The sequence below is a fragment of the Carya illinoinensis genome, chromosome 15, assembly GCF_018687715.1.
Source record: "Carya illinoinensis cultivar Pawnee chromosome 15, C.illinoinensisPawnee_v1, whole genome shotgun sequence".
Taxonomy (NCBI): domain Eukaryota; kingdom Viridiplantae; phylum Streptophyta; class Magnoliopsida; order Fagales; family Juglandaceae; genus Carya; species Carya illinoinensis.
Window position 1 is genome coordinate 20,028,376 of NC_056766.1, and position 22,810 is coordinate 20,051,185.

At 40.1% G+C, this 22,810-nt stretch overlaps 1 protein-coding gene across 1 annotated transcript; it reads left to right on the forward strand.

Annotated features, from left to right (window-relative positions):
• Window positions 1-12,000: 12,000 nt before the first annotated feature.
• On the forward strand, window positions 12,001-13,128 carry LOC122295521 (enoyl-CoA delta isomerase 1, peroxisomal-like). The gene has a single exon (XM_043104562.1). It carries the CDS (start codon window positions 12,183-12,185, stop codon window positions 12,882-12,884), a length of 702 nt encoding a protein of 233 aa, XP_042960496.1. The 5' UTR covers window positions 12,001-12,182; the 3' UTR covers window positions 12,885-13,128.
• The last annotated feature ends 9,682 nt before the right edge of the window (window positions 13,129-22,810 follow it).

Consider the following 22,810-nt stretch of genomic DNA (forward strand, 5'->3'; position numbering starts at 1 on the left):
CCGGCCTCTAATAGCCACCGGAACAGCTCCCATGAGCTAGCTTTCCATTTTGGGAAATCTGGCCATCAACCACCGTTTTCGCCGCCACCCACGGCCAAACTTCACTTCCACTAGCTTCATAATCATCCTTAGACCATTCCCTATCAATTCCAAGCCTTGGTTTGTCCCCGTTCAAAAGTGGATATTTTACAACCCATGGCCACAGTGAATTTTCAATGTTACGTTGTTTTTTCTCCGCCGTTTGCAACGCCGCAAGCTTTCTAAAAATACCGTATAGCGCTGTAAGTATTTTCTAAACTCTACTTTTAGATTTAAATATATTTTGCTCTCTCAATAATTAATTGTTGTTGGTTGGCTGATTCCAGACTCAGTTCGAGGAGTTCGGGGGTCGGATGGATTGAGGAGGGAGTGTTTGGTTTTGCTTGTTTGGGTTGCTTGATTATTTGTGCTATGTGGCGTGAGTTGCATATTGGATTTATGTGCATATTGTTTTTAATCGGAAAAATCCCGTTTTATTGGCGTAAATGGTTTTTGGGGGCGTGTGTCTCACGAGCCCAAGCCGGGATGGGTTATTATCTCGGTGGAGCTCCTCTGGTCACTCGGGAGTGGATAAAATTGAGTGACATCCCCTGGGTTGTCGCAGGGCGACGACCGGATCGCACGATACGGTAACGCTATCGTGTCGACGCCATGGTCCCTAGAGTGGCGGGGACTAGAGGATGGCCTGGCCAGGTACGCGCGGGGCGCGAGTCTGGGCATCACTCGTTTAGGTGTCACATGCGTGGTCGTTACCTGCGGTGTGGTACAGAGCCAGGGCGTGCGGATGATCTCTAGGGGAGATCATGGTGCATGCATAACCAGATTGTTTTTATAGTTTTCGGATGTAGGCCATTTTCTGAGAAAATGGCGATGCTTGGTTTTCGAGGCTTTTGATCCATTTTCTAGGAAAATGGTGGTTTGGGCCATTATCTGGGATAATGGCGAGGCTTGGTTTTAAGGATATGTTTTTTGTGGGCCGAATGGGTTTTTTGGCATGCGTGGTAAAAATTATGGTTTTGCGGGACATGTGCATTGGCTTTTCTTGCATCCATGTTGTTTGAGCTTTATATGTTTTTATCTAGTGGTGTTTGGAGTTTACTTACCTGCGGCACCATTTTTGGTACCATAGATTTTGGTGCAGAGATCGAGGATGAGGAGGAGGAGGCTGAGCTCGAGGATGCGGCTCTGCCGGGTTGCTGATGTTATGTTTTGTATTTGGTTTAAAAATTATATTTGTGTCTTGTAACATTTATTTATGTATGTTTTGAATAGCTTTGTATTAAACAAGAAAAATTCTGGTACTTAGTTATTGGCTGGCTTTTTGCTGCGTATTTTCTCGTGCACATTCGTCGCTTTTTCACACACTTGGCACACGTCGATAGGGTGATGACCCGTGATGTCATCATCGGGACGTCTCGATTTTCCCGTATTCATGCGTGGGGATTTGGGGGCGTCACAGGTGGTATCAGAGCGGTTTGGCTCTGGGTAAAACCACATGTCCTGTAGGTAGTACCAGAATGCTTTTAAAGTTGTGTTTGAAAATTATGTTGAGTAAAGTTATTTAAATTGTTTTATTTGTTTTATTTGTTTGAACTTGTTTGTTTGATTTTATTCATTTAGTTATGTTTTTGCAAGTTGGTTTCTTTTGTTTTGTGTGATGTGGTGTTGGTCTTTGGTTCTGTTTTTGTTTGTTGTTGGTTTTATTTGTTTTTGTTTTCTGAAAGGGGGTCAAAGGTTGTGGTGACAGGAAAATGGGGACACCAAAGAAATCTACTCAGGAGCCACGGGACAATACATCAAGAGATGACTCCATAGCCCAAGCCATACGGCAGATGACGGAGTTTATGCAGCAAAATTTTAGGCCACAACAGACAGGGCCTTGGCCACAACCAGAGGGACCTTGGCCACAACAAGGGGGTGCCTGGCCACCACAAGGAGGGCCTTGTCTGCAACAAGAAGGACTTTGGCCACAACCAGGAGGTCCTTGGGCATATCAGGGAGGGCCTTGGCTTTACCCGAGAGGATCTAGCAGCATGGTGCAAGCCGGATGCACCTATGAGAGCTTTCTGGCGCATAGGACCTCACACTTCACTGGAGAAGAGGATCTGCTTCAAGCTGGAAAGTGGATCAAAGACCTGGAAAGAAATTTTGAGGTGTGTGGTTGCACTGAGGCGCAACAGGTACTCTACGCCAGCTATCTGTTGCAAGGCACCGCTTTTGATTGGTGGGATACCAAGAGGGTGATGTTAGAAGCAGAGTTGGGATCATTCGCCGCTGTAACCTGACAGCGCTTCAAGAAAGAATTTAACGACCACTTCTTTCCCGCATCGGTAAGGAAGCAAAAGGCAAGAGAGTTCTCAAATTTGGTCCAAGGATGCATGACAGTGGAACAGTACGCCCGAAGGTTTATAGAACTTGGGCGATTTGCTCCCCACCTTATCGCCACAGAGGAGATGCGAGCTGATCGTTTTCAGGAGGGACTACGCCCTGATATACGCCGTATGGTGGTCAGCCATCGAATATCCACTTTTCAGGAATTAGTGGATGTGGCCACCCTTGTGGAGCGAGAAAATAATCTAAGTATGGGCTCCCCTCCGGGTCATAAGAGGCGGAGTTTTTCTAGTGAAGGAAGCAGCTCGGGTTCGCCTTAGAAATTTGTTCAGCGGACCGGAACTCGACCGCAAGCATCCTCAGGTGTTCGCATGGGAGGACGTGTGCCTGTTTGCAGAGTTTGTAATAGAGCCCATGTGGGTGAGTGCCCTTCTGGTGGGGCTCGATGTTATAATTGTGGCCAGCAGGGTCACTTTGCCCGAGAATGTCCAAGAACAGCTCAAGGAAGTCGTGGAGGTAGACGCGGTGGAAGAACAAATCCAAGGCAAGCAGTGTAAGCCCGGGTTTATGCTGTCACACCCGGAGATGTGGATGATGAGGCGCCAGCGACCCATGATGCTGGAGTAATTACAAGTATGGATTAATTTGATTTTATGTTGGATTTAATTTTGGTGTATTTGGTTTCTTCTTTGTTTTTTTTTGGATTTCATGGGTTGTGTGTTTGGTTCAGGGAGAGTCTGTTTGTATGAGTTTTATGCTTGAACTTTGTTTGATTCCGGTGCTTCACAGTCATTTGTATCTTCCATGTTTGCGCGGATGTGTAATTTGGTCACGGAACCTTTGCCAAAGTTATTGGTGGTGGCTTTACCCGATGGTGAAATGGTATGGTGCTCCAAGATTGCGTTGGGATGCCCGTTAAATTTTGATGGAAGGTTCTTGGATGCTGATTTGGTTGTGTTTAAGCTGTTGGGTTTTGATATCATCCTCGGGATGGATTGGCTATACCGATATTCTGTTAGTATTAATTGCAGAAGTTGGGTAATTACCTTTCAGCTTCCAGATGGTGATTGTCTGGAATTTGCGGGGAGTAAGTTGAAAGAAAACCCGATAATTATATCGGCAATTCAAGCAAGAAGAGAGATTGCATGGGGAGCGGATGCATTCTTAGTTTAGATGGTGTCCACGCCCTCCGAGGATAAGTCTTTGGTAGACATTCCAGTTGTAGAAGAATTTCCCGATGTGTTTGTGGATGACTTGCCCGGACTACCCCCTGTTCGGGAAATAGAGTTTGTTATAGATTTGGAACCTAGAGCGGCTCCTGTACATAAAACTCCTTATCGCATGGCACCTGCTAAATTAAAAGAGTTGAAAACTCAGTTGCAAGAGCTGGTAGATAAGGGATTTATTTAGCCTAGTACTTCGCCGTGGGGTGCGCCAGTGTTGTTCGTTAAAAAGAAAGATGGAACCCTCCGTATGTGCATAGATTATCGGGAATTAAACAAGGTGACCATCAAAAATAAATATCCTCTCCCGCGGATCGACGATTTATTTGATCAGCTTCAAGGAGCAGCCGTGTTCTCGAAGATTGATTTGAGGTCGGGATACTACCAGCTGAGGATCATAGACAAGGATGTGCCTAAAACTACTTTCAGGTCGAGGTACGGGCATTATGAATTTAAGGTGATGCCGTTTGGGTTAGCTAATGCCCCTGCTGCTTTCATGGATTTAATGAATCGAGTATTTCGACCTTATCTGGATTCCTTTGTGGTAGTGTTTATTGATGATATTCTGATTTATTCCAGAGATGTTGAAGAACATGTGTATCATCTTCGTCTAGTACTTGGGAAATTGAGAGAACACCAGCTATATGCCAAGCTTAGCAAGTGTGAATTCTAGCTGGAGGAAGTCAGATTTCTTGGGCATGTGATTTCCCGAAACGGAGTGGCTGTTGATCCTACTAAGGTAGAAGCCATTTTGTCATGGCCACATCCGACTACAGTGCGCGAGATCCGGAGTTTCTTGGGGCTTGCTGGTTATTACCGAAGATTTGTGGAGGGATTTGCTCGCCTATCCGGACCTCTCACAGCTTTGACTTGGAAGAATACAGAATTTGTTTGATCAGATAAGTGTGAGAGAAGCTTCCAAGAATTAAAGAACAGGTTGACGACGGCACCAGTATTAGCGCTTCCAGAACCGCATAAGCCATTCGTAGTCTTCAGTGATGCGTCTAAGTTTGGTTTGGGTTGTGTCCTTATGCAGGAAGGATGGGATGTTGCCTATGCATCTCCTCAGCTAAAGGACCATGAGAAAAATTATCCGACGCACGATTTGGAATTGGCTGCGATTGTTTTTGCACTCAAGATCTGGCGGTACTTTTTGTATGGGGAAGCATGCGAGGTATACACTAATCACAAGAGCTTGAAGCATTTGTTTTCCCAGAAAAATCTAAACATGAGGCAGAGGCAATGGCTAGACCTAATCAGTGACTACCAGTGTGAGATCAAATACCATCCGGGGAAGGCTAATATAGTTGCTGATGCTTTGAGCCGAAAATCACACTTGGAAGATGAAGCCGAGCCATCGGAATTGAATTCGTTGCTTTGTGGGATGAGAAGGCTCCTTATTGAGAGTTCGCAGCAAGAAGAGATTTTATCTTCAGTTCTTGATATTCGGGTAACTGATTTTGAGGAATTGAAGACTCTTCAAAGGAAGGATCCAAAGCTGCTGAATATCAGAAAAATGGTCAGAAAATCTCGAGGGTCGTTGCATTATAGCATGGATAAAGATGGGATACTTCGGTTTCGAGATCGCAGAGTGGTCCCCAAGGATTCAGAATTCAAGGAGCGGATCATGGCAGAAGCTCATGTGGCCCCTTATTCAGTTCATCCCAGCAGTACAAAGATGTATCGGGACTTGAAGAAAAATTACTGGTGGGATGGAATGAAGAGGGATATTGCCTTATATGTTGAGAAATGCCACACATGCCGTCAAGTGAAGGCCGAGCATCAAAGACCTGCAGGTATGCTCCAACCCCTCCCTATTCCTGAGTGGAAATGGGATGACATCACGATGGACTTTGTAGTGGGTTTACCGAGAAAGCCTAGTGGGAAAAATTCTATTTGGGTGATTGTTGACCGGTTAACGAAAAGTGCTCATTTTTTGCCTGTTAATAACATCGACTCCTTGGGTAAGTTGACCCGCTTGTATGTTAAAGAGATAGTGCGGCTGCACGGTATACCAAAGAGTATAGTGTCGGATCGAGACCCAAGGTTCACGTCGCAGTTCTGGAAGAGTTTGTAGGCAGCTTTGGGTACTAAGTTGAAGTTCAGTACTGCTTACCACCCTTAGACAGACGGCCAATCGGAACGCACCATTCAGACCCTTGAAGACATGTTGCGAGCGTGTGTCATGGAATTTCAAGGGAGTTGGGAAAACCATTTGCCGCTCATAGATTTTGCATATAATAACAACTTCCATGCAACCATTCAGATGGCTCCCTATGAAGCTCTTTACGGGAGGAAGTGTAGATCGCCCTTGTGTTGGGATGAAGTCAGGGAGAGTAAGATTATTGGACCCGAAATAATTCAAGAGATGCAAAGCCAAGTCCGAATCATCAGAGATAAAATGGCGGCAGCTCAGAGTCGCCAGAAAAGCTACGCTGATACCAGGAGGAGAGAGTTGTCTTTTGAAGTTGGTGATTGGGTTTATCTCAAAGTCTCTCCCATGAGAGGTGTTAAGCGTTTTGGTAAGAAGAGGAAACTGGATCCGAGGTATGTCGGTCCTTTTCAGATTCTGGAGAAGGTAGGGTCCGTCGCCTATAGAGTTGCTTTGCCAGAGTATTTTGAGGATATTCATGATGTCTTCAACGTATCATCCCTAAAGAAGAGCTTTGGACAGCAAGAGCCACGCTTCGTCGACCCAGAGGGTATTCAGTTGCAACCGGATCTCACTTATGAGGTTGTTCTGTCGCAGATCATAGATTGGAAGGAGCAACAGTTGAGGTCCAAGACGATACCTTTGGTTAAGGTGGCGTGGGGAGATCCGTTAGCTCAAGACTTCTCTTGGGAGCGAGTAGCGGACATGAAGGAGCAGTACCCACACTTGTTTGAGTAATGAAGGTACGTATCTTAATCTTGGTCACAGTTGGTTTATGTGATTTTATGTGGCTTGCTTTAAGTTGGTAGTTGATCTTGCAAATTTCGAGGACGAAATTTGTTTTTAAGGGGGGGAGGATGTAATGACCCGCTTTTGCGTGTATTTTCACTGAAGGGTTGTTTTTAATTTAATTAATATCTTGATTTATTTAGTTTAAATTATTGCGTTTTAAAATTGGTTTTTATTTGTTGGATGTTGTGTTTTATTTAATTAGTCGTTTTACGGTTTTTAATCTCGTTTTCGGCGGATTTGTTTTGCTTTCCGGAGTGAGGATTGGACTTTATTTATTTCCTACATCTTTTCTTTTCCCTTTTTCCTTTTTCTCTTTTTTTTTTCTCTTTTCTTTCCTTTTTCTTTTTCCTTTTCATTTTTTTTTCTTTTTTTCTTCTTCTTCTTTTTCCTTTTCTCTCTCCCGTGCGTCGACCCTCTCTCTCTCTCTCCTCTCCCATGCCGGATTCAGCCCCAGCCCCGACCCACCGCCGTCCAGCCACTGTGGTCGACACCACCCCCGCCGGTCGAACCCCCTCCTGCCGGCGCACCACCCCACCGAACCCCAGCCCCATCCGGCTAGCCGTTTGGCCGGAAAACGCCCAAGAAGCCCCACGATTTTTGCCCCGATCCGCCGCCGTCGCTCCACCTCCGGCCACCACCTCTTCACCACTTCATCACCGGTTCCTTGCCGTCCTAACCCACCCATTTCCGACCTCTAATAGCCACCGAAACAGCTCCCACGAGCTAACTTTCCATTTTGGAAAATCCGGCCATCAACCACCGTTTTTGCCGCCACCCACGGCCAAACTTCACTTCCACTAGCTTCATAATCATCCTTAAACCATTCCCTATCAATTCCAAGCCTTGGTTTGTCCCCGTTCAAAAGTGGGTATTGTTGCCCAGATGACTAACACAAGAGGGGGGGTGAATTGAGTTGTATTAAAAAAATAATAATTATAAATCAAATATATAATATAAAATATAAACAAAATATGAAATAACAATAAATATAAAGAGTAAGGGTAAGAGAGAAGCAAACTCAGTATGTTGACGAGGTTCGGCCCCCCTGCCTACGTCCTCGCCTCAAGCTACCCCTTGAGGATTTCCAAATTCACTATTCAACCTCCTTCAGGTGGAGATAGAAACCTATTACACCTTTGAACAACACCGCTACAAAGGATCCGTGTAGAACACCCTCTACACTTGCAATCACCTTACACGTGGTGATTCAACTATTCCCAGTGTAGAATACTTTCTACACGCACAAGGGTTATACACACCCTTTTTCTGATACAAAAGCTGATAGTGGGTAGGTTATCAGAAAACACTCCTCAATGAGTGAAATAAGAACAATACAGCGCAAACTATATCTCTCAAAATGAACAAGGATTAAGGTTCAATGCTTAGAAAAGAGAGAATGAAAGTTTTGAATGAATGTTATATTCTCTTAGTGTTGTGAATGTGAAACTCTCAAATGATCTATTTATAGGCATATGAGACTTCATATTCAAATTTAAAAAGATTCATATGTCAAAGACAACATCATTCACTTTTTCAAAAAATTCAAATAAAAGGTTCTTCTTTTTCAATTGTCAAAGACAACATCATTCACTTTTTCAAAAAAAAATCAAACCTAATCTTTTATTTTTGGCATATGACAAAATGAGCACACTTTCCTTTTCAAAAAATTCAAACCTAATCTTTTATTTTTTGTATATGACAAAATGAGCACACTTTACTTTTCAAATTTTTCAAACAAAATCATCTACCTTTAGTATAAGTCTAAAAAAGCATCAATCACTTTTAAAAATATTCAAATAAAATATGCAAATGTGAAAGATGATAATCAATCATCTTTAATATTTTCAAAGTTCAACCCTTTAATCAAGGCATGCACATGCAAAAGATGACAATCAATCATCTTTCAAAATATTCAAATTTAATTTTCAAAAATATTCATGCACATGTGGAAAATGTATTTTAATGTTTTATGATAAAATATTAATTTTGAGCATTAATCCTAATTTCGAATTTTAAGAGATTTACAACATTACTCTATGACTTTAATGTGAACTTGTTTCCTTCTTGCTCATGCTTGGTTATTTGATGTGCTTGATTCCATTGTGTGAACAACTTGAGCTTGAAACTCCTTTATTCTTTGAATTCATTTGATATCATCAAAATCCATGTGTAGATTTATAATCACATGAAACTTGATATCTTGGGTTCAACAGGTATTTTACAACCCACGACCACAATAAATTTTCACTGTTACGTTGTTTTTTCTCCGCCGTTTGCAACGCCGCAAGCTTTCTAAAAATACCGTATAGCGCTGTAAATATTTTTCAAACCCTACTTTTAGATTTAAATATATTTTGCTCTCTCAATAATTAATTGTTGTTGGTTGGCTGATTCCGGACTGAGTCCGAGGAGTTTGGGGGTCGGATGGATTGAGGACGGAGTGTTTGATTTTGCTTGTTTGGGTTGCTTGATTATTTATGCTATGTGGCGTGAGTTGCATATTGGGTTTATGTGCATATTGTTTTTAATCGGAAAAATCCCGTTTTATTGGCGTAAATGGTTTTTGGGGGCATGTGTCTCACGAGCGCAAGCCGAGATGAGTTATTATCTCGGTGGAGCTCATCTGGTCACTCGGGAGTGGATAAAACTGAGTGACATCCCCTGGGTTGTCGCAGGGCGACGACCGGATCGCACGATCCGGTAACGCTGTCGTGTCGCCTCCGTGGTCCCTAGAGTGGCGGGGACTAGAGGATGGCCTGGCCAGGTACGCGCGGGGCTCGAATCTGGGCATCACTCGTTTAGGTGTCACATGCGTGGTCGTTACCTGCGGTGTGGCACAGAGCCAGGGCGTGCGGATGATCCCTAGGGGAGATCATGGTGCATGCATAACCGGATTGTTTTTATGGTTTTCAGATGTGGGCCATTTTCTGGGAAAATGACGATGCTTGGTTTCCGAGGTTTTTGATCCATTTTCTGGGAAAATGGTGGTTTGGGCCATTATCTGGGATAATGGTGAGGCTTGGTTTTAAGGATATGTTTTTTGTGGGCCGAATGAGTTTTTTGGCGTGCGTGGTAAAAATTATGGTTTTGCGGGACATGTGCATTGGCTTTTCTTGCATCCATGTTGTTTGAGCTTTATATGTTTTTATCTAGTAGTGTTTGAAGTTTACTTACCTGCGACACCATTTTTGGTACCGTAGATTTTGGTGCAGTGATCGAGGATGAGGAGGAGGAGGCTGAGCCCGAGGATGCGGCTCTGCCGGGTTGCTGATGTTATGTTTTGTATTTGGTTTAAAAATTATAGCTGTGTCTTGTAATATTTATTTATGTATGTTTAGAATAGCTTTGTATTAAACAAGAAAAATTCTGGTACTTAGTTATTGGCTGGCTTTTTGCTGCGTATTTTCTCGTGCACATTCGTCGCTTTTTCACACACTTGGCACACGTCGATAGGGTGATGACCCGTGATGTCATAAGCCGGACGTCTCGATTTTCCCGTGTTCGTGCGTGGGGATTTGGGGGCATCACAAGAGGTCATGGCTTTGGTTTGAGATCTCTGTTGGTCAATACAGATAGGTAGGGCTATAATAAAGCCTAAGGTTTTGAATCAGATTTATATTTCAAATATGTGCAGTTTTCATGAGCTCTTCTGGAGTCTCAATGTATGTCATGATCTAATGATTCATATAAATATGCAGTTAATCATGCATATCCAATTAATCTTAACTAAGCTTAACAATATAGTGGTCTTAGAAATATACCAAGAATGAGCATCAATGTCTGTCTCCAGGAGTGACTGCATACACTTGAGCCGGCACTGAAGGTGGTGGCTTTGGTTTGAGATCTCTGTTGGTCAATACAAATAGGTAGGGTTATAATAAAGCATAAGGTTTTGAATTAGTGTTGTTGGGCGCTGCAATTTGAATAATGGGAAATAATTTTCAGATAAATTTGGGTGTTTTTTATGCATGGTAATTGAAAGTTGTATATTCATGGTGTCAACATGCGTCAAACAAACTAAACCTTTTTTTTTTTAATTTCATCAATAAAAAAGTTTGTTTTTACTATCTTAGCATGCTTTTGTTGAATTTTTTTAATGCAACTAGGTTTGAAGGAACCGATTTATCATTGAAAGCCATATGTAAAAGGTAGCTTCCATTTAATTGATGCTATACAGGATGACACGAAATGATAGATCAGAGTAAAAACATCAAAGAACTCATATTTTGAACTAATGTTTTTGTTGGGCTTGTATTAAACTTATCACATGTGTTAGACTAAGTTATGTTTTGAACTAATGTTTTTGTTGGGATTGTATTAAACTTATGACATGAAACTTTGCTAAAACTATCAATGTTATAAATATGTGTTAGACTATGTCATATTTTGAACAAATATTTTTATCTTTTAATCTATACAAGCATGTAATTATTATACTATACTTAACTATCATTACCCTAACTATTCACTAGATTTCACATTTTTTTTCCATATGTTTTAGATTATTGATTGAAATCAATTTTTTTTTATGAAATATATACTTTTCTTTAAATAATTATTTCTTTAAACTAGATAAACGTGCATTGCACGTTGCTCCTACAAATAGAAGCAAAATAATAGATGAAAATGGAGGAGGACAGCTGCAGCACAGCACATATTTCATGTTGATTTGTCCTTTTTCAGGTTCTCTATTTTGATCAATTGATGGAAAAAACATTTTCATCATATATTCTCCTGTTAGGAAAAAATTGTAATTTCAATTCCTTTAAATTTGTATCAGTTTTAACTTATTTGTCTTTGACTTAATACTTTAGTAATAGAAAGTAATTATTACTATCATTACTATCTTTTCATGCATTTTATTTATTCAAGTATTAGTCTTTATTTTAGAGAATTTTGATAATTGTCTAGTAATATTGTATCTAATGAACATATTTTTTTTCTTCCAACTAGAAAAACGTGCCTTGCACGTTGAGTGGCAACTAGTATATATATATATATATTTATAAAAAATAATGCTACTCCCATATAGAAAATGGGTCTCAAGAAAAACTATCGAATCATAAGTGATTTTACTTAATAATTAAGAAAGTATTTTTTAATGAGTTTATATTTTTTTATATATTTAAAGAATTTTTAAAAACATTTGAAAAAATAATTACATATTTAATGGTCAATCTCTAGAAATGTAACTTTATCTTTTTATAGATGGACCATGTTATAGATACGTATAAAAGCCAAGATGGTGGCTACCCAATAGGTTATTATTATTTTTTTATTCTGACTTTTTATATATTTAAATATTTTTTTAAAAAAATTCACAATATCATTTAAAAACAATTCTTTAATTTTAAATAATAATTAAAAAAAATTAGAATCGGTGGCTCTTTTATGTGTGTGGTACGCATCTCGCTTCATAAATTATATGCTTACAATTCTACGAACCAATCAACTTCCGTTACGACTTGTCAGTAAGTTAATTGGTACCAATGAGAGTGCACGTAATGGTCAGTGCCACAGGTCATCGCTGACGCAACTCTCCTGTCTCTATTCACCCGGAACCAGCCGTCCCTAAAAGCTCCAACGATTGTCGCGACTGGGTCATTCCGGAGTCAGAACACCCGCAGAGAGACAGAGAGAGAGAGATGTGTACGTTGGAGAAAAGAGGCAAGATCTTCATCCTGACGCTAACGGGAGCAGGTGAACACCGCCTAAATCCCGTGCTTCTTGATGCGGTCCAGTCTGCTCTGCGCCCCGTCCGAGACGAGTCCATTTCCTCCCCATCTTTGGCTCTAATCACCACCGCCCAAGGCAAGTTCTTCTGCAATGGCTACGATCTTGACTGGGCCCGGTCCTCTCCATCTCGCACCGAACTCATGAACTCAAAACTCCAATCACTTATTGCCGACCTCATCTCGCTCCCCATGCCCACCATCGCAGCCGTCTCTGGCCACGCCTCAGCCGCCGGCTTCATCCTCGCTCTGAGCCACGACTACGTCCTTATGCGTAAAGACCGAGGCTTCCTTTACATGAGCGAGCTCGATATTAACCTGGTAATTCCGGCTTGGTTCATGGCTCTAATTGAGTGCAAGATCGGCTCGCCGTTGACTCGGCGTCACCTGGTTTTAACAGCGGCTAAGGTGACGGCTAAGGAAGCCGTGGAGAAGGGTATTATCGACTCGGCACACGATAGCGTGGAAGAGACGGTTAAGGCTGCGTTAAGGTTAGGGGAGGAGTTGGTGGGAAGGGAATGGGATGGACACGTGTACGCTCAGATTCGAATGAATCTGTTGGCTGGGGTCTTGGATGAAATCGCTGCGAGAAGAAGCACTCGATCGCGAATGTAGACCGGACCCCTCATTGCCGATTCTTGCTCACATATGATGCAGTTCTTCTTGTGTTTTCACCTGTGTTCTTTTTGGCTTGTGGGAATATTTATTTTTGTTAGTAAATATGTAGTCATTTGATGTCTTGTGGTTGGGGATTGAACTGAATTCGACGTTAGACATTTCACAAGTTAAGTTGTCTATGCTTGTAGCTCATCGACCCCGATGGCCGGGATGAATGTCCATTTGATTCCAGAATTCCGTACGTACGTCTTATCTGTGATCACAGCACTCAACTCTTTATATTTTGATGTTAAGAACTATTTGCATCTGTTTACTGTCCGGAAGTGAAGGGATCGAAGGGTCTGTCAAAGTCGGTTCTGTTTATACCTGCTCGCTAAGGCTAGTCCTCGTGTTCGTTCGATATTAATGCAACTGCAAGGTCGGTCCTGCCTCTAGTTTAATAGGAATGAAAGCTGCAGCGGTTGAGTAGCTCAGACGTAGAGCTAAACATTCAGGTGTGCCAGCACGTCTGTCTATACACGTAGAGCACTCAACTTTATATTTTGGTGGGATACGTACTCTTGACATTCCGAGTTCAGCTCTTCTTTAACGGTTGGACGTGGTTAGACCATTGGTTCAATAGGGGACCTAAAGATTTGAATAGGTTGACAAGTTCGTCATAACAACGTTCAAAAACAGAACTTTTTTTTTTTTTCCTGAGTAAAGACTATCATTATAAAAAGCCAAACTACAATGTCACGAACTATGGGGATCAAAGACTTCCTCCCATCTTAGCAATTATATGTGCTTTGCCTATTAGCACTTCTGGGAATCCACTTAAAACATACTGTCCTTTTTCATAGACAGATACCCCTTTACATCATCAACCCAATCTTTCAACTTCTATGAGTTCGGCTCTTCAGTCTGATTGATGGCTCTAAAGACTTCCAAGGAGTCACCTTCAATTTGTACTTGATCAATACACTGTTTTTTTTTTTTTTTTTTTTTGGGCTAGGAGGCATGCCAGTATCACCGCTCTACCAGCTTCTACAGAGGGTGATGTGGTTGGAATCTTTTCCGTCCATGCATGGTGGATAATTCCTTGTGAGTTTCTAGCTTGATATTGCATCAATGACTGAGTATTTTGTTCTCAGAGCAACATCGTAATTGATTTTCCATTTGTCAATTCCAAGCGGGTGCAGCAATTTCCTTTTCCCAGATTCTCAGCTTTCTGTGCTCCACGTAGTAGACCATTGGCAATAGATTCTAAATTACATTTTTTAAAAATTGATTTTGAATATAAAGAAAAATTTATACATTGGATTATATATTTTTTGATCAAGTAATAATAAAATAATAAAGAGAAAGGAGAAAAAAGAAAAGAGAGATAGAGAGATAAAAGAGAGAGCTGGGAGGAGAGAGAAAAAATAATAAAAATATAGTTTGAAGAAGGAAAATGAGGTCTTCATCTTTAAATAAGAACTGTACATAGTTATTTACAATTATACATATGAATAAACTAATGCAGACCATTTTAAGGGCATATTCTTCAAATTCAAAGATGAAGATGAAGATAAATAACCTATTGCCAATGCTCGTACTTCTATTCTATGGTTTACTCTAGTGATCATCTGCATAACATCAGGGTTTTTGTCTTGTGGATTTTTTGGTTTCGGTCAAACCATATATATCCATGATTATGGCTGCACTGAGAGTGAAAACTTTCTATATTTCCATATCTACGTTCAGTTCTTGCTTGGGCTGTATGATGCAGTTAATCCAGTTTATAATTGGAATCTTCTGAAACTTTGATGAGGTGTCTATAGGCCATGGGGATTCCCTCCATAATACTCCAGTGAATTGACATGAAATGAATAAGTGCTCAACAGTCTCTTCCTCGCACATACATAGTGGGCATAGTGCTTCCTCCCTGTTCCTAGTATGGATCACTTTGGCCAAGTTACCTCGAATAGGCATCGCATTCTAGGCTATCTTCCAAAGCAGTATCTTCAACCTATCTTGTATTTTAAGTTTCCAAAGTTTCTTCCACATATTCTTTTGTTAATTATCCAGACCGTCAAACCTCTCCTTTTGGTCCCTCTTTTATGCAGACTTCACAGTAAACTTTCCATTCCTACTGTCATGATCGATCAAATTAGCAACCTTTAGATTGTCAGGGGCATTTTGCAGAGTTTCATTAGATTGAGGTTTGTAGCCTGTGATTTTGGGAGCCAAGGATCTTCCCAGATATTATTCCTGCCATTGTTGACCATGTAGCATCTTCCCTTTTCAATCAGGTCCCAGTTTGGAGGATGCTTTTCCAAGTCCATGACTGGGCTTTCTTTGGGGTCTCATCGTTTCTCATGTATTTTGCTATAAGAATTTGACCCGAAGTTTGTTCTCCTCTCTCAGCGTATTCCACCCAAGTTTAGCAACTAAGGCCTTGTTTATGTCTTAAAATCTTCTTAAGCCGAGTCGTCCCTTATGTTTTGGTCTGCAAATGGACTCCCATGCTTTAGGGGTGTAGTGTCTCTCTCCAGCTTTAAAGCCCCACCAGAAATCTTTAATTTTTGCAACCATTTTACTACATTATTGATTGGTTAGGAGATATGAGGACATCCAGTACATGGGCATGGCTGAGGCTACAACTCTAATTATGGTGGTTCTTCCAGCTTGAGAGAGAACTTTTGCTTTCCATCTAGCCACTTTTGCAATAATTTTCTCCTTCATTTCTTGACAGCTTTTCTTTTTTGACCTTTGATTGAATAGTGGGAGGCCCAAATTTTTGCCGTCTAGTTTTGCTTTCTTGAGACCAGATATCTCAATTATATTGGTAGCACTCCTGGGTTACAGATTTTTAGTGAAGAAAATGGATGACTTATTTGAGTTCACTTTTTGTCCTGACCACTGTGTACTTTGCAATGCAATCCACTAGAGTCTCTGCTTTAGTTTCCTTTGCCCTGCGAAACAAAATAAGGGCGCCAGAAAACATGAGATGTGTTACTGCAGGAGTTGATACCATGGACTGCGCCATAACTCTCAGCCCTAAGGATCAATCAAGACAGAATTTCAGTACCCATGATGAATAGGAAGGGGTAGAGGGGGTCCCTTGTCTAGGGCCTCTTTATGGTTTGAAAAAACCTAAAGGGGTTCCATAAAGCAAAAGGGAAAAGGATACTGTAGGTGATACATTGGGAAATCCATTGGTTTCTTTTATTTTCCAAACAAGTTTGAGTGCTGGAGAACCAAAGCATTCAATTTTCTAGGCCTGAGCTACAACCTTTTTTCTTTCTTGGCCGGTCTCTGGTCCACATAGCTTCAAATCTGAAGGGTTTTGGCAGAGAATCTTCCTTTCAGAAGGTGTGTAGGATGAGAGTGAAATGATCAGAAGCAATTATAGGCAGATGAGTAATGGTTGCATTTAGATATCTGAGTCTCCAATCCAAGCTAGCAATAACTCTATCAAGGCTTTCTTGAATAAGGGCACATCCATGTCTCCCATTAGTCCTAGTATACTTATTACCTTGGAATCCTAGATCCATCATCCCATTATCTTCCATAAATCTTGTAAGACCCCCTTTAGAAGAGGAATAGTTGGTTGAGCCCCCTCTTTTCTCATCCAGAGTCAGAAGAACATTAAAATCCCTATGCGACTCAAAGGGCCAACAAAAACACATGGCATTTTATTTAAAACATCCCAAAAGGCTCTTTCTTCTTTCCATTGCACAGGTGCTTAAATGAAAGTAAACATCCAATGGGTAGACTTGGCATCAGAGTAGTTAACAATATTAATCATATTATTATTAGAAGAGTAATGCTACAAACACTAATTAAATGTGAAGTCTCTTTTAAAAAGAGTAACGTCCACTACTAAAAAATTAATTTTCTTTTCATATGGGTCATGTATTTATTCACTTTTTTCAAAGTTATTGTGCGGCGCTTACACACTCACAACGGTAAGTATCATTTCTCTTATTAGAAAAATTTACATCAAAATCCACTCCTAGCTTCCAAGCTAAAACAAGACCTCATTTTTTGCCACTAGGAGGAACTTCAAAAAATTTGTCAAAACCTACTTGCCTAAATTAAGTTCTACAATTATCAGCAACCATGGTTTCAACTAAAAACAAAATATCGAGTTTAACATGGTTATCAATTGCCCTGAGTTGATTTACTGCAGCAGCCCGGGCAAGGCCATGACAGTTCCAGCGTACAACAATCATGACTCCTTTGGGGGCGTGATTAAGCTCACCTCATCAGCCGTAGTTGATGCCTCTCTTGATATATCCATATAAACTTGCTCCAAGTTACTAAGTTTTGCTTTGTCTAACTCTGGTATAGGAGTATCTAATTGTAGCACCCTGATGATAATGCCATTTCTCTTTCGATGAGTGTTAATGCCTTTCTTGGGGCTTTGTTTTCTAGTTTTCCATACCATTTTCCTTTTACTCAATTGTAGTAGCCGCCCTCGTTCCTCTCTTTGTGACATACTGGTTGTCTTTCTTCTTTTTTTTGTCCATAAGCTTCCTCCTATACCACATTATCTCCAGCCCTTTTCCGACTTACGTGCTGGGCCATACTAGATTAGTTCTATCTCTTCTCGTATCAGGGGCCCACTAGAATAGATTTCTAGCTTCTTATATTTAAGGCCTATTTTAGAATTCGTTTCCTATTGGCCCATATTAGATGGCCTCTGGCCCTCTAGTTAATATGCGCCCTGTAATCCTGCCGACAATCTTGATCTCAATTCTGTTCGGCCTGGTCGGTATATCCCTGCGGTTAGAAGTGGCATGCTGCCTGCGTTCCTTGGGGAATTCTCCTTGTAATAGTCAAAGTCCAATTCTTATTTTAGTTAACAAAATTCTATATATGATACTGTTATCTCACGTGCATTCTACTAAATAAGATATAACATATTTATCACAATTAAATAATTATTTATTGTATGCTTCTTTATCATCAAATAGTGATAAATGTGTCATATTATATATAATAGGATACAAATGAGATGGTAGTGTTGTATATAACATTATTCAGTTAGTTAATATGAGATGAATTTGATTTTGACTATTTCATTACATCAAATCCCTATATTGAATTATCTATTAATTCATTATATAATAATTAAATAATTTGAGATAAATTTAGTTTTAGCTATTTCATTCACATTAAATCTCCATATTAAATTATCTATTTATTCTTTATATAATAATAAAATAATATTATTTTAATTTTTTTAAAATTTTTAATTTATTTACTTTTATCATATTTAAGTACTAATCTGCACTTACTACATAAATCTGCACTACAAAAAAAAAAAAAAAAAAAAAAAAAAAAAAATTCTTTCTGCATAATACTAAACCGCACTAAACTCTAGGATAAACATCCACATAAATACATCAACAACAACGTTCACAAAACATCCACAGCAATAAATCTACACTTCAAAAAGAGTGCTTTTCAAGCCTTAACGCCCAGTTTGGATACATCTGTACCTTACGCTAATTTTTCTTATCTAAACACATTATATTTCATTTTTAAATTTTAAAAAAAAAATCCACTTAAATAAACAGTAATGAAAAGTGCATGAACAGTAAACAGTAAAATTTAACAGTAAACAATGCACAATTTGACTCAAAATTTAAATAGTGGGACTCACACCTTTTTCAAATATAAAAAATTTAAAACTATCTCATCTCATTTTACTATCCAAACATATTTAAATATTTTATCTCATCTTAACTAAAATATTTTATTATTATTTAAAATATCTCATCTTATCTTAATTGTATATCCAAACGAAACCTAAATATCCACGGCACTACGTTGGCAACCCAAAAAGCATCCATAACAACATTCACAAAGCACAGACCTTTGCTACAATATCCACAGCTTCTAGCCCAAATAGTACAACACAGGGAAGTCCAACCATAAAAGCAGATGATAGAACTCCATCTTCAAAATTGCTCATGTTAAACTCCCCCTACATACAATAGGGAATCAAAATCAGCAAAGAAATTTAAGATTCCTGAGAAAGTAGATGGTCCATAATTTTAATTCCCAATCAAACATCGCATGACTATCCACAGTCATGCACAATAGCACACCAGAACATACCACTCTCATCCACCATCAAAGCAAGAAGTTAGTGTAAACAAGAAAAAAATAAAATAAAATAAAATATTAAAAAAAAAAAAAGAGTCTCCTTATATTTTTTATGGTCCTGAAATAATATCCTCGGTACATTAGCCATATTAAAAAAAATGAAATATTTGGCATGAGAACAGATTAAAAGACATAAATAAAGCCAACAGCATGGCCACCTTGAAACATAGTGATATTCTGAACATAAAAGCATCTGGCTTTCATTAAAGAAAAAATTTAATAAAAGATGAAAAGGTTGTTACATTAAGATATGTTTTGGCAGCCGATCTACCGCCCGCCCAGGGGGGGGTGGGAGCTTCGTCTCCCGCTCCCTTCCCTCCCTCGTTTATGTTTTTTTGCTTTTCTGTTTTTGGGTTTTTCAGGTCCAATAAGGGAGGATTACCACTCCGGTCTGTCCAGCCGCCGCCCATCAACACTCCCCCCTCCACGGTGTCGATTAGCTGCCGATCTATGAGTCCTCCGAACGTGATGCCAAACGGAGTGGGGAGTTGGCCGGACGCGCGGGATGAGGCTTCGGCTGTCTGCGGCGTGTGGATGTCACGCGCCACCAAGGGACCTCCTGCAGACGGGGTTCTCGGTTTGTTTGGATCCTCAGACTTCGGTTGGTCAGTTTCCGATCTACGGTTTTTCCTCCCAGTCGAGTTTCACCGGTTGTGTTTTTTCTGTTTTCCCTTGTTTCGGAGTCCGGTTTCTGCAGTTGCACGGGCTTGGCCGTTGTTGTTTTTGGGTCGCCGGTGGATGTGCTCGGTTCTGTCCTTTTTGTGTGCCTTGCTCGGTTTCTCTTTGTAGCAGTTGTAGGTGATGTACACGGTCTCTGCTGCCGTGTCCTTTGGTTGTTTGTTGTTACGTCCGTTTCATGTGCAGTCCACGGTGAGGTGGTGAGCTTGCTGTGTGGCCGCAACCTGAGGCAAAGAGCTAGGAGCGGCGGTCGATGCTACGGCCGGTGATCGTACGGCCGGCCTTCGTTGTGGAGGTTACTGTGGTCCGTACGCAAGCTGGGTGCTCGTGCCGTTGAGGCTCGTGATGCCGATTGCCTGTGGAAGGTGTGCTGTCGGAGTTCATGCCGTGCTCGTGGTGGGGCTGTTTTTGTTGGTTTTGTTGGTTGTCTGGTTTTTAGTTTTAATATAGGTGTTTGTTGGTCTTGTTGGTTGTCTGGTCTGTTGTTTTAGTATAGGATTATGCTATTGAACTGTTTTTGTTCATAGTAATTGTCTCCGCATTCCGCCTCCTTGGAGGTTGGAGGGGCCATCAAATCTCTGGTCATACAGAGTGGTTACTCTCTCTTTTGAGAGTTTTAAGAAGTTTTTAGACAATGTCCGTCACTTTGTGTACGGGGAAGCTCCTAAGCAGTTTGCGTTAGTTGATTTATGATCCGGTTCTCCTGATTTATAAATCACAGTTGTAACTTCGTTTACTAATGAATGCAATGAAGCATATTTCCATAAAAAAAAAGATATGTTTTGGCTTATGCAAAAATTAGTAGTAGACCGTGAAAGATTACGGTAAGAAAAAAGTTACTATGCCCACTTAAGTGTACCGCTCAAGTATACTGCTCAGCAAAAAATATATATATATATTTTTTTACTTAATAATTAAGGAAGTAATTTTAAGGATATTCATGTATTTTTTTAAAAAAATATTTAAATCCATTAAAAAAATATGAAAAGAAAAATACAAAAAAACAGAAGCACCCAACAGTCAAATTGAGCGGTGTTACTAAGGCGGCAGAGTATCCTGCTCTTTATAGTAAATCTCAAGTTATGTTGTGCATGTTGCTTAGGGTATGTCATCACATAAATCTGATGATCATGGCTTTTGCCAACTTGTTTGTTTTCCTTTAAGGGCATTATTCCTTGCGTAAGAAAGTAGATGTTTGAATAAGGAGGTTACCAGCCAAAGCTAAGCAAAAAACAAGAGAAAAAACACACGCAATACTAAAAATTCCAGTTATAAACGAGAAAGTATTTCTCATGCCTTTGAGTTGGCAATAGAAAATTGGCCATCGGTCGTACACCATTTCTTTGTAAAATCAAACCAAATATGCCATTTCCGGGTAGCCCAAAACTGAAAATAACACACAAGAATCCAAACGTATCACAGAAGCTAGAAGGAAATATTAAAATACAAAATCATTCTCTGTTTGGCTTCTCGGAAAATAGAGGAAAAGAAAGAAAAAGAGGGAAATCAAACGTTTGGTTACCTACAAAAAAACTAGGAACAATTCACAAACCCTAAATCAATGAAAAAAAAAAGGAACAATATATAAACAAAACCCTAAATCCGATTGAAACAAACCAAATCCAGGAGAAGATCTTTTGGGTTTAGAGCACACAAATTCTAGGAGAGTGTGATATCCTGGACTTGGCCAAGTTTTTGTTTGTATTTTTATTAGCAGTTTATGTATAGTTAGTGGGTCATACAATCGGATTAGGCATAGACGCCCACAAGAAAGGCTCACAAGGCCCATAGGAGATTCCAGCCCCTGTAAGAAAACCTAAGCCCAATAACCAAACCCTTGCACTAGTGCCATGTGTTGTGCATACAAGACACTATATATCTATTCATGATAATGGACTAAAGGGGGGAGAGAGAAGTGTAGGGAAGCCGAGGGATGGCTTGCACGCCAACACCTCATCTTTTGGCTAAAATTCGAGTTCCATGGTAGATGCTCTTGGAAATGGAGCAAAGGGAAAACAAAAGAGGATTTCCCAAGTGATTTGCATGGGAAAACTGAAGGGACACAAAGGGGTTTTAAAAATTTGGCCTACACTCAAGATATATTCAGTTTTTGCCATGTGTTAACCATACAATGAGCTTTTAAAAGAAAATGTGATACCCCATTTTTACATGTATTTTCACTGAATGAGTATTTTAATTTAATTAAAATATTAGTTATTTTATTTTAAATTATTGTATTTTAATTGGATTTATTTAGTTGTAATATTTGTTTTGTGGAGCTTTCTTAATATTAATTATCGTTTTGAGTTTTAAATTGCTGTGTAATTTATTTTAGTTTGTTTTTTGATTTAAAATTTAGTTGCTAGTTTTTACTAATTATTTATTATATTTTATCTTGATGTGGTGTTTAATTTATTTTAGTTGTTTTATAATTTTTAAAATTGTTTTCGTCGGATTAGTTTCTGGACTCCAGAGGTGAGGATTGTACCTTATTTTTTTTCCATCTTTTCTTTTTCTCTTTTTCTTTTTCTCTTTTCTTTTTCTTTCTCTTTTCTTTCTTTTCTTTTTTCTTTCTTTTTCTTCTTCTCTTCCGTTCTCCTTCCGCGCGACGTACTCTCTCTCTCTCTCTCTCTCTCTCTCTCTCTCTCTCTCTCTCTCTCTCTCTCTCTCTCTCTCTCTCCTCACTATCGGCGTTTTCCTTCTACCGTCCAGACCGCCGCCGTCCGGCCGCCGTAGCCTACACCACCCACCCAGAAAACTTCCCCTCCGTCCGGCACATCTCCCCATCGAATTTCACCACCATCTGAGCCACCGTTAGCCGCCATGAGCTCCTCCAAGCCACACGGTTTTTCCTCCATTTCGCCGCCGTCGTTCCACTTCCGGCCACCATTTCTTCACCATATCATCACCTACCTCTTGTCATCCTAAACCACCTATTTTTAGCTCTGATCCGTTGCCGGAGCAGCTCCCACGAGCTCATCTTTGTTTTGCCATTTTTTCGCTTCCACGACCTATTCTCAGTTCCACTAGCTTCATAAACACCTCTAGGCTATTCCCTATCAATCCCAAGTCTTGGTTTGTCCCCGTTCGAAAGTGGGTAT

What these genes read in the sequence shown, in the direction of transcription:
- LOC122295521 (XM_043104562.1), top strand. Translation starts at nt 12,183, where the DNA reads ATGTGTACGTTGGAGAAAAGAGGCAAGATCTTCATCCTGACGCTAACG.